The 17,912-nt window shown below is 41.9% G+C and overlaps 2 protein-coding genes across 2 annotated transcripts; both read right to left on the minus strand.

Moving 5' to 3' along the window:
• Positions 1-373: 373 nt before the first annotated feature.
• On the minus strand, positions 374-8,881 carry LOC137262080 (A disintegrin and metalloproteinase with thrombospondin motifs adt-1-like). Its single transcript, XM_067799863.1, has 14 exons — positions 8,761-8,881; positions 8,135-8,317; positions 7,476-7,667; positions 6,850-7,032; positions 6,191-6,382; positions 5,565-5,747; positions 4,906-5,097; positions 4,280-4,462; positions 3,621-3,812; positions 2,995-3,177; positions 2,336-2,527; positions 1,709-1,891; positions 1,050-1,241; positions 374-606 (listed from the first exon to the last, which is right to left on the minus strand). Exons 1-14 carry the CDS (start codon positions 8,879-8,881, stop codon positions 374-376), a joined length of 2,604 nt encoding a protein of 867 aa, XP_067655964.1.
• A 5-nt stretch (positions 8,882-8,886) lies between these two features.
• Positions 8,887-17,880, minus strand: LOC137262082 (A disintegrin and metalloproteinase with thrombospondin motifs adt-1-like). Its single transcript, XM_067799865.1, has 15 exons — positions 17,760-17,880; positions 17,134-17,316; positions 16,474-16,665; positions 15,848-16,030; positions 15,189-15,380; positions 14,563-14,745; positions 13,903-14,094; positions 13,277-13,459; positions 12,618-12,809; positions 11,992-12,174; positions 11,332-11,523; positions 10,706-10,888; positions 10,047-10,238; positions 9,365-9,603; positions 8,887-8,952 (listed from the first exon to the last, which is right to left on the minus strand). The coding sequence occupies exons 1-15, from the start codon at positions 17,878-17,880 to the stop codon at positions 8,887-8,889; spliced, it is 2,676 nt and encodes an 891-aa protein (XP_067655966.1).
• Between the last annotated feature and the right edge of the window lie 32 nt (positions 17,881-17,912).

A 17,912-nucleotide genomic window follows, 5' to 3' on the forward strand; every position in this document is an offset into this window, starting at 1 on the left:
ATATATCTTCAATACGAAACCCCATCATTTTTTCACAATATTGACATTGTCTTTAGGCAGCTTAATGCTGCGTATCATCAGATCAGAAATATTTCAATCGGCATCCACAATCAAACCTGATTTCTAGATTTACTACCATTCCCTTCGGTTCTATTCAAGTCTCTCCGGAGCATTTGGCATGGAATATAGCAAAATCAGCACTCATTTCATCTCGTTACAGATCGAGATATAATGCACATCGGAGAAAAGCCTTTGCAATTAATAATTCGCTCATGAAAGAAACATCCACATTTTAAAACTTGTTGTATGCCAGCAACTTAGATGTGACATTCCACTCGAAAACAGTTCAACTTCAGAGTAAGACTACGTGATATCATATGGAAGTACACAGAAGAGGTAGGATGAAAGCAGCTGCACATTTACCTGGACATTTAGGAAGACCACAATTTCCCATTTGCGTCTCTATAAGCAGGGCTGTACAGCTGATATTATCAGCTGGTGCAACACAATTCCTGGTTCTCTCCATGCGCCCCTCTTCCCCTGGACCACAAGCGGCTGTACATACTGGAGAACTCCACTGGGTCCAATCGCTAACGTTGTCTTCGCCTAATGGTTGGAAATAAGCCAATAGTTTCATTCTTACGATGAACGAACATTGGAGTCTGTCCAAAAGTGTCCTCCAGACATACACATACTTTGTTCTCGATAGGCTTTTGGCAAAACGACAAAAAGGAATTCCTCCAAAACATCTCTAATACTCTTCATTTTGGTTGTTAGAATACCTGACCTATCCTTATAATTATGTGTATACACATCCCGTCATTGTAGAATTTTAGTCGGAGGTAGTTTCAAAAATTCTATTCCATCAACCAGTACTAACATAACATCTCCGAGATCCATTGGCTCAGAACAGTTTCAGAGTGCAGCTAATTAATTACCGTCAACAAATGAGTGTATAGACCAAATTTCTAACCCCGAAAATCCCACACTGACTTGCACATATACTTTGCAGGCAGTAAGAGCCATGTAAAACAATTGTCATCACATACCGCTGCAAGCTGGAACACTGCACAGTGTTTGGCTGGTTTCCATCAGTGGACCAGTGCAGTTCTTGCCACCGGCATCTGGAGCAGGGGCGTTGCACTCCCTGTATCTGCTTTGATTTGTCATAGCATTTACTCCGCATGTGACGGGGCAGGGTACGATGGACCACGATGTCCAGTTTGACAATCCTCCATCAACTGCAAAACAAAACATGGACAATTTTCAAATATGGTACCAATTCATATATCTTCAATACGAAACCCCATCATTTTTTCACAATATTGACATTGTCTTTAGGCAGCTTAATGCTGCGTATCATCAGATCAGAAATATCTCAATCGGCATCCACAATCAAACCTGATTTGTAGGCTTACTACCATTCCCTTCGGTTCTATTCAACTCTCTCCGGAGCATTTGGCATGGAATATAGCAAAATCAGCACTCATTTCATCTCGTTACAGATCGAGATATAATGCACATCGGAGAAAAGACTTTGCAATTAATAATTCGCTCATGAAAGAAACATCCACATTTTAAAACTTGTTGTATGCCAGCAACTTAGATGTGACATTCCACTCGAAAACAGTTCAACTTCAGAGTAAGACTACGTGATACCATATGGAAGTACACAGAAGAGGTAGGATGAAAGCAGCTGCACATTTACCTGGACATTTAGGAAGACCACAATTTCCCATTTGCGTCTCTATAAGCAGGGCTGTACAGCTGATATTATCAGCTGGTGCAACACAATTCCTGGTTCTCTCCATGCGCCCCTCTTCCCCTGGACCACAAGCGGCTGTACATACTGGAGAACTCCACTGGGTCCAATCGCTAACGTTGTCTTCGCCTAATGGTTGGAAATAAGCCAATAGTTTCATTCTTACGATGAACGAACATTGGAGTCTGTCCAAAAGTGTCCTCCAGACATACACATACTTTGTTCTCGATAGGCTTTTGGCAAAACGACAAAAAGGAATTCCTCCAAAACATCTCTAATACTCTTCAGTTTGGTTGGTAGAATATTTGACCTATCCTTATAATTATGTGTGTATACATCCCGTCATTGTAGAATTTTTTCTCGGAGGTAGTTTCAACAATTCTATTACATCAACCAGTACTAACATAACATCTCCGGGATTCATTGGCTCAGAACAGTTTCAGAGTGCAGCTAATTAATTACCGTCAACAAATGAGTGTATAGACCAAATTTCTAACCCCGAAAATCCCACACTGACTTGCACATATACTTTGCAGGCAGTAAGAGCCATGTAAAACAATTGTCATCACATACCGCTGCAAGCTGGAACACTGCACAGTGTTTGGCTGGTTTCCATCAGTAGACCAGTGCAGTTCTTGCCACCGGCATCTGGAGCAGGGGCGTTGCACTCCCTGTATCTGCTTTGATTTGTCATAGCATTTACTCCGCATGTGACGGGGCAGGGTACGATGGACCACGATGTCCAGTTTGACAATCCTCCATCAACTGCAAAACAAAACATGGACAACTTTGAAATATGGTACCAATTCATATATCTTCAATACGAAACCCCATCATTTTTTCACAATATTGACATTGTCTTTAGGCAGCTTAATGCTGCGTATCATCAGATCAGAAATATTTCAATCGGCATCCACAATCAAACCTGATTTCTAGATTTACTACCATTCCCTTCGGTTCTATTCAAGTCTCTCCGGAGCATTTGGCATGGAATATAGCAAAATCAGCACTCATTTCATCTCGTTACAGATCGAGATATAATGCACATCGGAGAAAAGCCTTTGCAATTAATAATTCGCTCATGAAAGAAACATCCACATTTTAAAACTTGTTGTATGCCAGCAACTTAGATGTGACATTCCACTCGAAAACAGTTCAACTTCAGAGTAAGACTACGTGATGTCATATGGAAGTACACAGAAGAGGTAGGATGAAAGCAGCTGCACATTTACCTGGACATTTAGGAAGACCACAATTTCCCATTTGCGTCTCTATAAGCAGGGCTGTACAGCTGATATTATCAGCTGGTGCAACACAATTCCTGGTTCTCTCCATGCGCCCCTCTTCCCCTGGACCACAAGCGGCTGTACATACTGGAGAACTCCACTGGGTCCAATCGCTAACGTTGTCTTCGTCTAATGGTTGGAAATAAGCCAATAGTTTCATTCTTACGATGAACGAACATTGGAGTCTGTCCAAAAGTGTCCTCCAGACATACACATACTTTGTTCTCGATAGGCTTTTGGCAAAACGACAAAAAGGAATTCCTCCAAAACATCTCTAATACTCTTCAGTTTGGTTGTTAGAATACCTGACCTATCCTTATAATTATGTGTATACACATCCCGTCATTGTAGAATTTTAGTCGGAGGTAGTTTCAAAAATTCTATTCCATCAACCAGTACTAACATAACATCTCCGAGATTCATTGGCTCAGAGCAGTTTCAGAGTGCAGCTAATTAATTACCGTCAACAAATGAGTGTATAGACCAAATTTCTAACCCCGAAAATCCCACACTGACTTGCACATATACTTTGCAGGCAGTAAGAGCCATGTAAAACAATTGTCATCACATACCGCTGCAAGCTGGAACACTGCACAGTGTTTGGCTGGTTTCCATCAGTGGACCAGTGCAGTTCTTGCCACCGGCATCTGGAGCAGGGGCGTTGCACTCCCTGTATCTGCTTTGATTTGTCATAGCATTTACTCCGCATGTGACGGGGCAGGGTACGATGGACCACGATGTCCAGTTTGACAATCCTCCATCAACTGCAAAACAAAACATGGACAATTTTCAAATATGGTACCAATTCATATATCTTCAATACGAAACCCCATCATTTTTTCACAATGTTCACATTGTCTTTAGGCAGCTTAATGCTGCGTATCATCAGATCAGAAATATCTCAATCGGCATCCACAATCAAACCTGATTTGTAGGCTTACTACCATTCCCTTCGGTTCTATTCAACTCTCTCCGGAGCATTTGGCATGGAATATAGCAAAATCAGCACTCATTTCATCTCGTTACAGATCGAGATATAATGCACATCGGAGAAAAGCCTTTGCAATTAATAATTCGCTCATGAAAGAAACATCCACATTTTAAAACTTGTTGTATGCCAGCAACTTAGATGTGACATTCCACTCGAAAACAGTTCAACTTCAGAGTAAGACTACGTGATATCATATGGAAGTACACAGAAGAGGTAGGATGAAAGCAGCTGCACATTTACCTGGACATTTAGGAAGACCACAATTTCCCATTTGCGTCTCTATAAGCAGGGCTGTACAGCTGATATTATCAGCTGGTGCAACACAATTCCTGGTTCTCTCCATGCGCCCCTCTTCCCCTGGACCACAAGCGGCTGTACATACTGGAGAACTCCACTGGGTCCAATCGCTAACGTTGTCTTCGCCTAATGGTTGGAAATAAGCCAATAGTTTCATTCTTACGATGAACGAACATTGGAGTCTGTCCAAAAGTGTCCTCCAGACATACACATACTTTGTTCTCGATAGGCTTTTGGCAAAACGACAAAAAGGAATTCCTCCAAAACATCTCTAATACTCTTCAGTTTGGTTGTTAGAATACCTGACCTATCCTTATAATTATGTGTATACACATGCCGTCATTGTAGAATTTTAGTCGGAGGTAGTTTCAACAATTCTATTACATCAACCAGTACTAACATAACATCTCCGAGATCCATTGGCTCAGAACAGTTTCAGAGTGCAGCTAATTAATTACCGTCAACAAATGAGTGTATAGACCAAATTTCTAACCCCGAAAATCCCACACTGACTTGCACATATACTTTGCAGGCAGTAAGAGCCATGTAAAACAATTGTCATCACATACCGCTGCAAGCTGGAACACTGCACAGTGTTTGGCTGGTTTCCATCAGTGGACCAGTGCAGTTCTTGCCACCGGCATCTGGAGCAGGGGCGTTGCACTCCCTGTATCTGCTTTGATTTGTCATAGCATTTACTCCGCATGTGACGGGGCAGGGTACGATGGACCACGATGTCCAGTTTGACAATCCTCCATCAACTGCAAAACAAAACATGGACAACTTTGAAATATGGTACCAATTCATATATCTTCAATACGAAACCCCATCATTTTTTCACAATGTTGACATTGTCTTTAGGCAGCTTAATGCTGCGTATCATCAGATCAGAAATATTTCATTCGGCATCCACAATCAAACCTGATTTCTAGATTTACTACCATTCCCTTCGGTTCTATTCAACTCTCTCCGGAGCATTTGGCATGGAATATAGCAAAATCAGCACTCATTTCATCTCGTTACAGATCGAGATATAATGCACATCGGAGAAAAGCCTTTGCAATTAATAATTCGCTCATGAAAGAAACATCCACATTTTAAAACTTGTTGTATGCCAGCAACTTAGATGTGACATTCCACTCGAAAACAGTTCAACTTCAGAGTAAGACTACGTGATATCATATGGAAGTACACAGAAGAGGTAGGATGAAAGCAGCTGCACATTTACCTGGACATTTAGGAAGACCACAATTTCCCATTTGCGTCTCTATAAGCAGGGCTGTACAGCTGATATTATCAGCTGGTGCAACACAATTCCTGGTTCTCTCCATGCGCCCCTCTTCCCCTGGACCACAAGCGGCTGTACATACTGGAGAACTCCACTGGGTCCAATCGCTAACGTTGTCTTCGCCTAATGGTTGGAAATAAGCCAATAGTTTCATTCTTACGATGAACGAACATTGGAGTCTGTCCAAAAGTGTCCTCCAGACATACACATACTTTGTTCTCGATAGGCTTTTGGCAAAACGACAAAAAGGAATTCCTCCAAAACATCTCTAATACTCTTCAGTTTGGTTGTTAGAATACCTGACCTATCCTTATAATTATGTGTATACACATCCCGTCATTGTAGAATTTTAGTCGGAGGTAGTTTCAACAATTCTATTCCATCAACCAGTACTAACATAACATCTCCGAGATCCATTGGCTCAGAACAGTTTCAGAGTGCAGCTAATTAATTACCGTCAACAAATGAGTGTATAGACCAAATTTCTAACCCCGAAAATCCCACACTGACTTGCACATATACTTTGCAGGCAGTAAGAGCCATGTAAAACAATTGTCATCACATACCGCTGCAAGCTGGAACACTGCACAGTGTTTGGCTGGTTTCCATCAGTGGACCAGTGCAGTTCTTGCCACCGGCATCTGGAGCAGGGGCGTTGCACTCCCTGTATCTGCTTTGATTTGTCATAGCATTTACTCCGCATGTGACGGGGCAGGGTACGATGGACCACGATGTCCAGTTTGACAATCCTCCATCAACTGCAAAACAAAACATGGACAACTTTCAAATATGGTGCCAATTCATATATCTTCAATACGAAACCCCATCATTTTTTCACAATGTTGACATTGTCTTTAGGCAGCTTAATGCTGCGTATCATCAGATCAGAAATATCTCAATCGGCATCCACAATCAAACCTGATTTCTATGCTTACTACCATTCCCTTCGGTTCTATTCAACTCTCTCCGGAGCATTTGGCATGGAATATAGCAAAATCAGCACTCATTTCATCTCGTTACAGATCGAGATATAATGCACATCGGAGAAAAGCCTTTGCAATTAATAATTCGCTCATGAAAGAAACATCCACATTTTAAAACTTGTTGTATGCCAGCAACTTAGATGTGACATTCCACTCGAAAACAGTTCAACTTCAGAGTAAGACTACGTGATATCATATGGAAGTACACAGAAGAGGTAGGATGAAAGCAGCTGCACATTTACCTGGACATTTAGGAAGACCACAATTTCCCATTTGCGTCTCTATAAGCAGGGCTGTACAGCTGATATTATCAGCTGGTGCAACACAATTCCTGGTTCTCTCCATGCGCCCCTCTTCCCCTGGACCACAAGCGGCTGTACATACTGGAGAACTCCACTGGGTCCAATCGCTAACGTTGTCTTCGCCTAATGGTTGGAAATAAGCCAATAGTTTCATTCTTACGATGAACGAACATTGGAGTGTGTGCAAAAGTGTCCTCCAGACATACACATACTTTGTTCTCGATAGGCTTTTGGCAAAACGACAAAAAGGAATTCCTCCAAAACATCTCTAATACTCTTCAGTTTGGTTCGTAGAATATTTGAGCTATCCTTATAATTATGTGTATACACATGCCGTCATTGTAGAATTTTAGTCGGAGGTAGTTTCAACAATTCTATTACATCAAGCAGTACTAACATAACATCTCCGAGATCCATTGGCTCAGAACAGTTTCAGAGTGCAGCTAATTAATTACCGTCAACAAATGAGTGTATAGACCAAATTTCTAACCCCGAAAATCCCACACTGACTTGCACATATACTTTGCAGGCAGTAAGAGCCATGTAAAACAATTGTCATCACATACCGCTGCAAGCTGGAACACTGCACAGTGTTTGGCTGGTTTCCATCAGTGGACCAGTGCAGTTCTTGCCACCGGCATCTGGAGCAGGGGCGTTGCACTCCCTGTATCTGCTTTGATTTGTCATAGCATTTACTCCGCATGTGACGGGGCAGGGTACGATGGACCACGATGTCCAGTTTGACAATCCTCCATCAACTGCAAAACAAAACATGGACAACTTTCAAATATGGTACCAATTCATATATCTTCAATACGAAACCCCATCATTTTTTCACAATGTTGACATTGTCTTTAGGCAGCTTAATGCTGCGTATCATCAGATCAGAAATATTTCATTCGGCATCCACAATCAAACCTGATTTCTAGATTTACTACCATTCCCTTCGGTTCTATTCAACTCTCTCCGGAACATTTGGCATGGAATATAGCAAAATCAGCACTCATTTCATCTCGTTACAGATCGAGATATAATGCACATCGGAGAAAAGCCTTTGCAATTAATAATTCGCTCATGAAAGAAACATCCACATTTTAAAACTTGTTGTATGCCAGCAACTTAGATGTGACATTCCACTCGAAAACAGTTCAACTTCAGAGTAAGACTACGTGATATCATATGGAAGTACACAGAAGAGGTAGGATGAAAGCAGCTGCACATTTACCTGGACATTTAGGAAGACCACAATTTCCCATTTGCGTCTCTATAAGCAGGGCTGTACAGCTGATATTATCAGCTGGTGCAACACAATTCCTGGTTCTCTCCATGCGCCCCTCTTCCCCTGGACCACAAGCGGCTGCACATACTGGAGAACTCCACTGGGTCCAATCGCTAACGTTGTCTTCGCCTAATGGTTGGAAATAAGCCAATAGTTTCATTCTTACGATGAACGAACATTGGAGTCTGTCCAAAAGTGTCCTCCAGACATACACATACTTTGTTCTCGATAGGCTTTTGGCAAAACGACAAAAAGGAATTCCTCCAAAACATCTCTAATACTCTTCAGTTTGGTTGTTAGAATACCTGACCTATCCTTATAATTATGTGTATACACATCCCGTCATTGTAGAATTTTAGTCGGAGGTAGTTTCAACAATTCTATTCCATCAACCAGTACTAACATAACATCTCCGAGATCCATTGGCTCAGAACAGTTTCAGAGTGCAGCTAATTAATTACCGTCAACAAATGAGTGTATAGACCAAATTTCTAACCCCGAAAATCCCACACTGACTTGCACATATACTTTGCAGGCAGTAAGAGCCATGTAAAACAATTGTCATCACATACCGCTGCAAGCTGGAACACTGCACAGTGTTTGGCTGGTTTCCATCAGTGGACCAGTGCAGTTCTTGCCACCGGCATCTGGAGCAGGGGCGTTGCACTCCCTGTATCTGCTTTGATTTGTCATAGCATTTACTCCGCATGTGACGGGGCAGGGTACGATGGACCACGATGTCCAGTTTGACAATCCTCCATCAACTGCAAAACAAAACATGGACAACTTTCAAATATGGTAGCAATTCATATATCTTCAATACGAAACCCCATCATTTTTTCACAATGTTGACATTGTCTTTAGGCAGCTTAATGCTGCGTATCATCAGATCAGAAATATCTCAATCGGCATCCACAATCAAACCTGATTTCTATGCTTACTACCATTTCCCTTCGGTTCTATTCAACTCTCTCCGGAGCATTTGGCATGGAATATAGCAAAATCAGCACTCATTTCATCTCGTTACAGATCGAGATATAATGCACATCGGAGAAAAGCCTTTGCAATTAATAATTCGCTCATGAAAGAAACATCCACATTTTAAAACTTGTTGTATGCCAGCAACTTAGATGTGACATTCCACTCGAAAACAGTTCAACTTCAGAGTAAGACTACGTGACACCATATGGAAGTACACAGAAGAGGTAGGATGAAAGCAGCTGCACATATACCTGGACATTTAGGAAGACCACAATTTCCCATTTGCGTCTCTATAAGCAGGGCTGTACAGCTGATATTATCAGCTGGTGCAACACAATTCCTGGTTCTCTCCATGCGCCCCTCTTCCCCTGGACCACAAGCGGCTGTACATACTGGAGAACTCCACTGGGTCCAATCGCTAACGTTGTCTTCGCCTAATGGTTGGAAATAAGCCAATAGTTTCATTCTTACGATGAACGAACATTGGAGTGTGTGCAAAAGTGTCCTCCAGACATACACATACTTTGTTCTCGATAGGCTTTTGGCAAAACGACAAAAAGGAATTCCTCCAAAACATCTCTAATACTCTTCAGTTTGGTTGTTAGAATACCTGACCTATCCTTATAATTATGTGTATACACATCCCGTCATTGTAGAATTTTAGTCGGAGGTAGTTTCAACAATTCTATTACATCAACCAGTACTAACATAACATCTCCGAGATCCATTGGCTCAGAACAGTTTCAGAGTGCAGCTAATTAATTACCGTCAACAAATGAGTGTATAGACCAAATTTCTAACCCCGAAAATCCCACACTGACTTGCACATATACTTTGCAGGCAGTAAGAGCCATGTAAAACAATTGTCATCACATACCACTGCAAGCTGGAACACTGCACAGTGTTTGGCTGGTTTCCATCAGTGGACCAGTGCAGTTCTTGCCACCGGCATCTGGAGCAGGGGCGTTGCACTCCCTGTATCTGCTTTGATTTGTCATAGCATTTACTCCGCATGTGACGGGGCAGGGTACGATGGACCACGATGTCCAGTTTGACAATCCTCCATCAACTGCAAAACAAAACATGGACAACTTTCAAATATGGTACCAATTCATATATCTTCAATACGAAACCCCATCATTTTTTCACAATGTTGACATTGTCTTTAGGCAGCTTAATGCTGCGTATCATCAGATCAGAAATATTTCATTCGGCATCCACAATCAAACCTGATTTCTAGATTTACTACCATTCCCTTCGGTTCTATTCAACTCTCTCCGGAACATTTGGCATGGAATATAGCAAAATCAGCACTCATTTCATCTCGTTACAGATCGAGATATAATGCACATCGGAGAAAAGCCTTTGCAATTAATAATTCGCTCATGAAAGAAACATCCACATTTTAAAACTTGTTGTATGCCAGCAACTTAGATGTGACATTCCACTCGAAAACAGTTCAACTTCAGAGTAAGACTACGTGATATCATATGGAAGTACACAGAAGAGGTAGGATGAAAGCAGCTGCACATTTACCTGGACATTTAGGAAGACCACAATTTCCCATTTGCGTCTCTATAAGCAGGGCTGTACAGCTGATATTATCAGCTGGTGCAACACAATTCCTGGTTCTCTCCATGCGCCCCTCTTCCCCTGGACCACAAGCGGCTGCACATACTGGAGAACTCCACTGGGTCCAATCGCTAACGTTGTCTTCGCCTAATGGTTGGAAATAAGCCAATAGTTTCATTCTTACGATGAACGAACATTGGAGTCTGTCCAAAAGTGTCCTCCAGACATACACATACTTTGTTCTCGATAGGCTTTTGGCAAAACGACAAAAAGGAATTCCTCCAAAACATCTCTAATACTCTTCAGTTTGGTTGTTAGAATACCTGACCTATCCTTATAATTATGTGTATACACATCCCGTCATTGTAGAATTTTAGTCGGAGGTAGTTTCAACAATTCTATTCCATCAACCAGTACTAACATAACATCTCCGAGATCCATTGGCTCAGAACAGTTTCAGAGTGCAGCTAATTAATTACCGTCAACAAATGAGTGTATAGACCAAATTTCTAACCCCGAAAATCCCACACTGACTTGCACATATACTTTGCAGGCAGTAAGAGCCATGTAAAACAATTGTCATCACATACCGCTGCAAGCTGGAACACTGCACAGTGTTTGGCTGGTTTCCATCAGTGGACCAGTGCAGTTCTTGCCACCGGCATCTGGAGCAGGGGCGTTGCACTCCCTGTATCTGCTTTGATTTGTCATAGCATTTACTCCGCATGTGACGGGGCAGGGTACGATGGACCACGATGTCCAGTTTGACAATCCTCCATCAACTGCAAAACAAAACATGGACAACTTTGAAATATGGTACCAATTCATATATCTTCAATACGAAACCCCATCATTTTTTCACAATGTTGACATTGTCTTTAGGCAGCTTAATGCTGCGTATCATCAGATCAGAAATATCTCAATCGGCATCCACAATCAAACCTGATTTCTATGCTTACTACCATTTCCCTTCGGTTCTATTCAACTCTCTCCGGAGCATTTGGCATGGAATATAGCAAAATCAGCACTCATTTCATCTCGTTACAGATCGAGATATAATGCACATCGGAGAAAAGCCTTTGCAATTAATAATTCGCTCATGAAAGAAACATCCACATTTTAAAACTTGTTGTATGCCAGCAACTTAGATGTGACATTCCACTCGAAAACAGTTCAACTTCAGAGTAAGACTACGTGACACCATATGGAAGTACACAGAAGAGGTAGGATGAAAGCAGCTGCACATATACCTGGACATTTAGGAAGACCACAATTTCCCATTTGCGTCTCTATAAGCAGGGCTGTACAGCTGATATTATCAGCTGGTGCAACACAATTCCTGGTTCTCTCCATGCGCCCCTCTTCCCCTGGACCACAAGCGGCTGTACATACTGGAGAACTCCACTGGGTCCAATCGCTAACGTTGTCTTCGCCTAATGGTTGGAAATAAGCCAATAGTTTCATTCTTACGATGAACGAACATTGGAGTGTGTGCAAAAGTGTCCTCCAGACATACACATACTTTGTTCTCGATAGGCTTTTGGCAAAACGACAAAAAGGAATTCCTCCAAAACATCTCTAATACTCTTCAGTTTGGTTGTTAGAATACCTGACCTATCCTTATAATTATGTGTATACACATCCCGTCATTGTAGAATTTTAGTCGGAGGTAGTTTCAACAATTCTATTACATCAACCAGTACTAACATAACATCTCCGAGATCCATTGGCTCAGAACAGTTTCAGAGTGCAGCTAATTAATTACCGTCAACAAATGAGTGTATAGACCAAATTTCTAACCCCGAAAATCCCACACTGACTTGCACATATACTTTGCAGGCAGTAAGAGCCATGTAAAACAATTGTCATCACATACCACTGCAAGCTGGAACACTGCACAGTGTTTGGCTGGTTTCCATCAGTGGACCAGTGCAGTTCTTGCCACCGGCATCTGGAGCAGGGGCGTTGCACTCCCTGTATCTGCTTTGATTTGTCATAGCATTTACTCCGCATGTGACGGGGCAGGGTACGATGGACCACGATGTCCAGTTTGACAATCCTCCATCAACTGCAAAACAAAACATGGACAACTTTCAAATATGGTACCAATTCATATATCTTCAATACGAAACCCCATCATTTTTTCACAATGTTGACATTGTCTTTAGGCAGCTTAATGCTGCGTATCATCAGATCAGAAATATTTCATTCGGCATCCACAATCAAACCTGATTTCTAGATTTACTACCATTCCCTTCGGTTCTATTCAACTCTCTCCGGAACATTTGGCATGGAATATAGCAAAATCAGCACTCATTTCATCTCGTTACAGATCGAGATATAATGCACATCGGAGAAAAGCCTTTGCAATTAATAATTCGCTCATGAAAGAAACATCCACATTTTAAAACTTGTTGTATGCCAGCAACTTAGATGTGACATTCCACTCGAAAACAGTTCAACTTCAGAGTAAGACTACGTGATATCATATGGAAGTACACAGAAGAGGTAGGATGAAAGCAGCTGCACATTTACCTGGACATTTAGGAAGACCACAATTTCCCATTTGCGTCTCTATAAGCAGGGCTGTACAGCTGATATTATCAGCTGGTGCAACACAATTCCTGGTTCTCTCCATGCGCCCCTCTTCCCCTGGACCACAAGCGGCTGCACATACTGGAGAACTCCACTGGGTCCAATCGCTAACGTTGTCTTCGCCTAATGGTTGGAAATAAGCCAATAGTTTCATTCTTACGATGAACGAACATTGGAGTCTGTCCAAAAGTGTCCTCCAGACATACACATACTTTGTTCTCGATAGGCTTTTGGCAAAACGACAAAAAGGAATTCCTCCAAAACATCTCTAATACTCTTCAGTTTGGTTGTTAGAATACCTGACCTATCCTTATAATTATGTGTATACACATCCCGTCATTGTAGAATTTTAGTCGGAGGTAGTTTCAACAATTCTATTCCATCAACCAGTACTAACATAGCATCTCCGAGATCCATTGGCTCAGAACAGTTTCAGAGTGCAGCTAATTAATTACCGTCAACAAATGAGTGTATAGACCAAATTTCTAACCCCGAAAATCCCACACTGACTTGCACATATACTTTGCAGGCAGTAAGAGCCATGTAAAACAATTGTCATCACATACCGCTGCAAGCTGGAACACTGCACAGTGTTTGGCTGGTTTCCATCAGTGGACCAGTGCAGTTCTTGCCACCGGCATCTGGAGCAGGGGCGTTGCACTCCCTGTATCTGCTTTGATTTGTCATAGCATTTACTCCGCATGTGACGGGGCAGGGTACGATGGACCACGATGTCCAGTTTGACAATCCTCCATCAACTGCAAAACAAAACATGGACAACTTTGAAATATGGTAGCAATTCATATATCTTCAATACGAAACCCCATCATTTTTTCACAATGTTGACATTGTCTTTAGGCAGCTTAATGCTGCGTATCATCAGATCAGAAATATCTCAATCGGCATCCACAATCAAACCTGATTTCTATGCTTACTACCATTTCCCTTCGGTTCTATTCAACTCTCTCCGGAGCATTTGGCATGGAATATAGCAAAATCAGCACTCATTTCATCTCGTTACAGATCGAGATATAATGCACATCGGAGAAAAGCCTTTGCAATTAATAATTCGCTCATGAAAGAAACATCCACATTTTAAAACTTGTTGTATGCCAGCAACTTAGATGTGACATTCCACTCGAAAACAGTTCAACTTCAGAGTAAGACTACGTGACACCATATGGAAGTACACAGAAGAGGTAGGATGAAAGCAGCTGCACATATACCTGGACATTTAGGAAGACCACAATTTCCCATTTGCGTCTCTATAAGCAGGGCTGTACAGCTGATATTATCAGCTGGTGCAACACAATTCCTGGTTCTCTCCATGCGCCCCTCTTCCCCTGGACCACAAGCGGCTGTACATACTGGAGAACTCCACTGGGTCCAATCGCTAACGTTGTCTTCGCCTAATGGTTGGAAATAAGCCAATAGTTTCATTCTTACGATGAACGAACATTGGAGTGTGTGCAAAAGTGTCCTCCAGACATACACATACTTTGTTCTCGATAGGCTTTTGGCAAAACGACAAAAAGGAATTCCTCCAAAACATCTCTAATACTCTTCAGTTTGGTTGTTAGAATACCTGACCTATCCTTATAATTATGTGTATACACATCCCGTCATTGTAGAATTTTAGTCGGAGGTAGTTTCAACAATTCTATTACATCAACCAGTACTAACATAACATCTCCGAGATCCATTGGCTCAGAACAGTTTCAGAGTGCAGCTAATTAATTACCGTCAACAAATGAGTGTATAGACCAAATTTCTAACCCCGAAAATCCCACACTGACTTGCACATATACTTTGCAGGCAGTAAGAGCCATGTAAAACAATTGTCATCACATACCACTGCAAGCTGGAACACTGCACAGTGTTTGGCTGGTTTCCATCAGTGGACCAGTGCAGTTCTTGCCACCGGCATCTGGAGCAGGGGCGTTGCACTCCCTGTATCTGCTTTGATTTGTCATAGCATTTACTCCGCATGTGACGGGGCAGGGTACGATGGACCACGATGTCCAGTTTGACAATCCTCCATCAACTGCAAAACAAAACATGGACAACTTTCAAATATGGTACCAATTCATATATCTTCAATACGAAACCCCATCATTTTTTCACAATGTTGACATTGTCTTTAGGCAGCTTAATGCTGCGTATCATCAGATCAGAAATATTTCATTCGGCATCCACAATCAAACCTGATTTCTAGATTTACTACCATTCCCTTCGGTTCTATTCAACTCTCTCCGGAACATTTGGCATGGAATATAGCAAAATCAGCACTCATTTCATCTCGTTACAGATCGAGATATAATGCACATCGGAGAAAAGCCTTTGCAATTAATAATTCGCTCATGAAAGAAACATCCACATTTTAAAACTTGTTGTATGCCAGCAACTTAGATGTGACATTCCACTCGAAAACAGTTCAACTTCAGAGTAAGACTACGTGATATCATATGGAAGTACACAGAAGAGGTAGGATGAAAGCAGCTGCACATTTACCTGGACATTTAGGAAGACCACAATTTCCCATTTGCGTCTCTATAAGCAGGGCTGTACAGCTGATATTATCAGCTGGTGCAACACAATTCCTGGTTCTCTCCATGCGCCCCTCTTCCCCTGGACCACAAGCGGCTGCACATACTGGAGAACTCCACTGGGTCCAATCGCTAACGTTGTCTTCGCCTAATGGTTGGAAATAAGCCAATAGTTTCATTCTTACGATGAACGAACATTGGAGTCTGTCCAAAAGTGTCCTCCAGACATACACATACTTTGTTCTCGATAGGCTTTTGGCAAAACGACAAAAAGGAATTCCTCCAAAACATCTCTAATACTCTTCAGTTTGGTTGTTAGAATACCTGACCTATCCTTATAATTATGTGTATACACATCCCGTCATTGTAGAATTTTAGTCGGAGGTAGTTTCAACAATTCTATTCCATCAACCAGTACTAACATAACATCTCCGAGATCCATTGGCTCAGAACAGTTTCAGAGTGCAGCTAATTAATTACCGTCAACAAATGAGTGTATAGACCAAATTTCTAACCCCGAAAATCCCACACTGACTTGCACATATACTTTGCAGGCAGTAAGAGCCATGTAAAACAATTGTCATCACATACCGCTGCAAGCTGGAACACTGCACAGTGTTTGGCTGGTTTCCATCAGTGGACCAGTGCAGTTCTTGCCACCGGCATCTGGAGCAGGGGCGTTGCACTCCCTGTATCTGCTTTGATTTGTCATAGCATTTACTCCGCATGTGACGGGGCAGGGTACGATGGACCACGATGTCCAGTTTGACAATCCTCCATCAACTGCAAAACAAAACATGGACAACTTTGAAATATGGTACCAATTCATATATCTTCAATACGAAACCCCATCATTTTTTCACAATGTTGACATTGTCTTTAGGCAGCTTAATGCTGCGTATCATCAGATCAGAAATATCTCAATCGGCATCCACAATCAAACCTGATTTCTATGCTTACTACCATTTCCCTTCGGTTCTATTCAACTCTCTCCGGAGCATTTGGCATGGAATATAGCAAAATCAGCACTCATTTCATCTCGTTACAGATCGAGATATAATGCACATCGGAGAAAAGCCTTTGCAATTAATAATTCGCTCATGAAAGAAACATCCACATTTTAAAACTTGTTGTATGCCAGCAACTTAGATGTGACATTCCACTCGAAAACAGTTCAACTTCAGAGTAAGACTACGTGACACCATATGGAAGTACACAGAAGAGGTAGGATGAAAGCAGCTGCACATATACCTGGACATTTAGGAAGACCACAATTTCCCATTTGCGTCTCTATAAGCAGGGCTGTACAGCTGATATTATCAGCTGGTGCAACACAATTCCTGGTTCTCTCCATGCGCCCCTCTTCCCCTGGACCACAAGCGGCTGTACATACTGGAGAACTCCACTGGGTCCAATCGCTAACGTTGTCTTCGCCTAATGGTTGGAAATAAGCCAATAGTTTCATTCTTACGATGAACGAACATTGGAGTGTGTGCAAAAGTGTCCTCCAGACATACACATACTTTGTTCTCGATAGGCTTTTGGCAAAACGACAAAAAGGAATTCCTCCAAAACATCTCTAATACTCTTCAGTTTGGTTGTTAGAATACCTGACCTATCCTTATAATTATGTGTATACACATCCCGTCATTGTAGAATTTTAGTCGGAGGTAGTTTCAACAATTCTATTACATCAACCAGTACTAACATAACATCTCCGAGATCCATTGGCTCAGAACAGTTTCAGAGTGCAGCTAATTAATTACCGTCAACAAATGAGTGTATAGACCAAATTTCTAACCCCGAAAATCCCACACTGACTTGCACATATACTTTGCAGGCAGTAAGAGCCATGTAAAACAATTGTCATCACATACCGCTGCAAGCTGGAACACTGCACAGTGTTTGGCTGGTTTCCATCAGTGGACCAGTGCAGTTCTTGCCACCGGCATCTGGAGCAGGGGCGTTGCACTCCCTGTATCTGCTTTGATTTGTCATAGCATTTACTCCGCATGTGACGGGGCAGGGTA

This window comes from Haliotis asinina, chromosome 14, assembly GCF_037392515.1.
Source record: "Haliotis asinina isolate JCU_RB_2024 chromosome 14, JCU_Hal_asi_v2, whole genome shotgun sequence".
Lineage (NCBI taxonomy): Eukaryota > Metazoa > Mollusca > Gastropoda > Lepetellida > Haliotidae > Haliotis > Haliotis asinina.

Excerpts from the sequence above, each read along its gene's own strand:
- LOC137262080 (XM_067799863.1), bottom strand. The coding sequence starts at position 8,881 with ATGACAAATCAAAGCAGATACAGGGAGTGCAACGCCCCTGCTCCAGAT. Across the intron at positions 3,813-4,279 it reads TGGTCTTCCTAAATGTCCAG|TTGATGGAGGATTGTCAAAC; the intron begins GTAAATGTGCAG and ends TTTGTTTTGCAG. Across the intron at positions 3,178-3,620 it reads CAGTGTTCCAGCTTGCAGCG|ACGAAGACAACGTTAGCGAT; the intron begins GTATGTGATGAC and ends TCCAACCATTAG.
- LOC137262082 (XM_067799865.1), bottom strand. The coding sequence starts at position 17,880 with ATGACAAATCAAAGCAGATACAGGGAGTGCAACGCCCCTGCTCCAGAT. Across the intron at positions 16,666-17,133 it reads TGGTCTTCCTAAATGTCCAG|TTGATGGAGGATTGTCAAAC; the intron begins GTATATGTGCAG and ends TTTGTTTTGCAG. Across the intron at positions 15,381-15,847 it reads TGGTCTTCCTAAATGTCCAG|TTGATGGAGGATTGTCAAAC; the intron begins GTAAATGTGCAG and ends TTTGTTTTGCAG.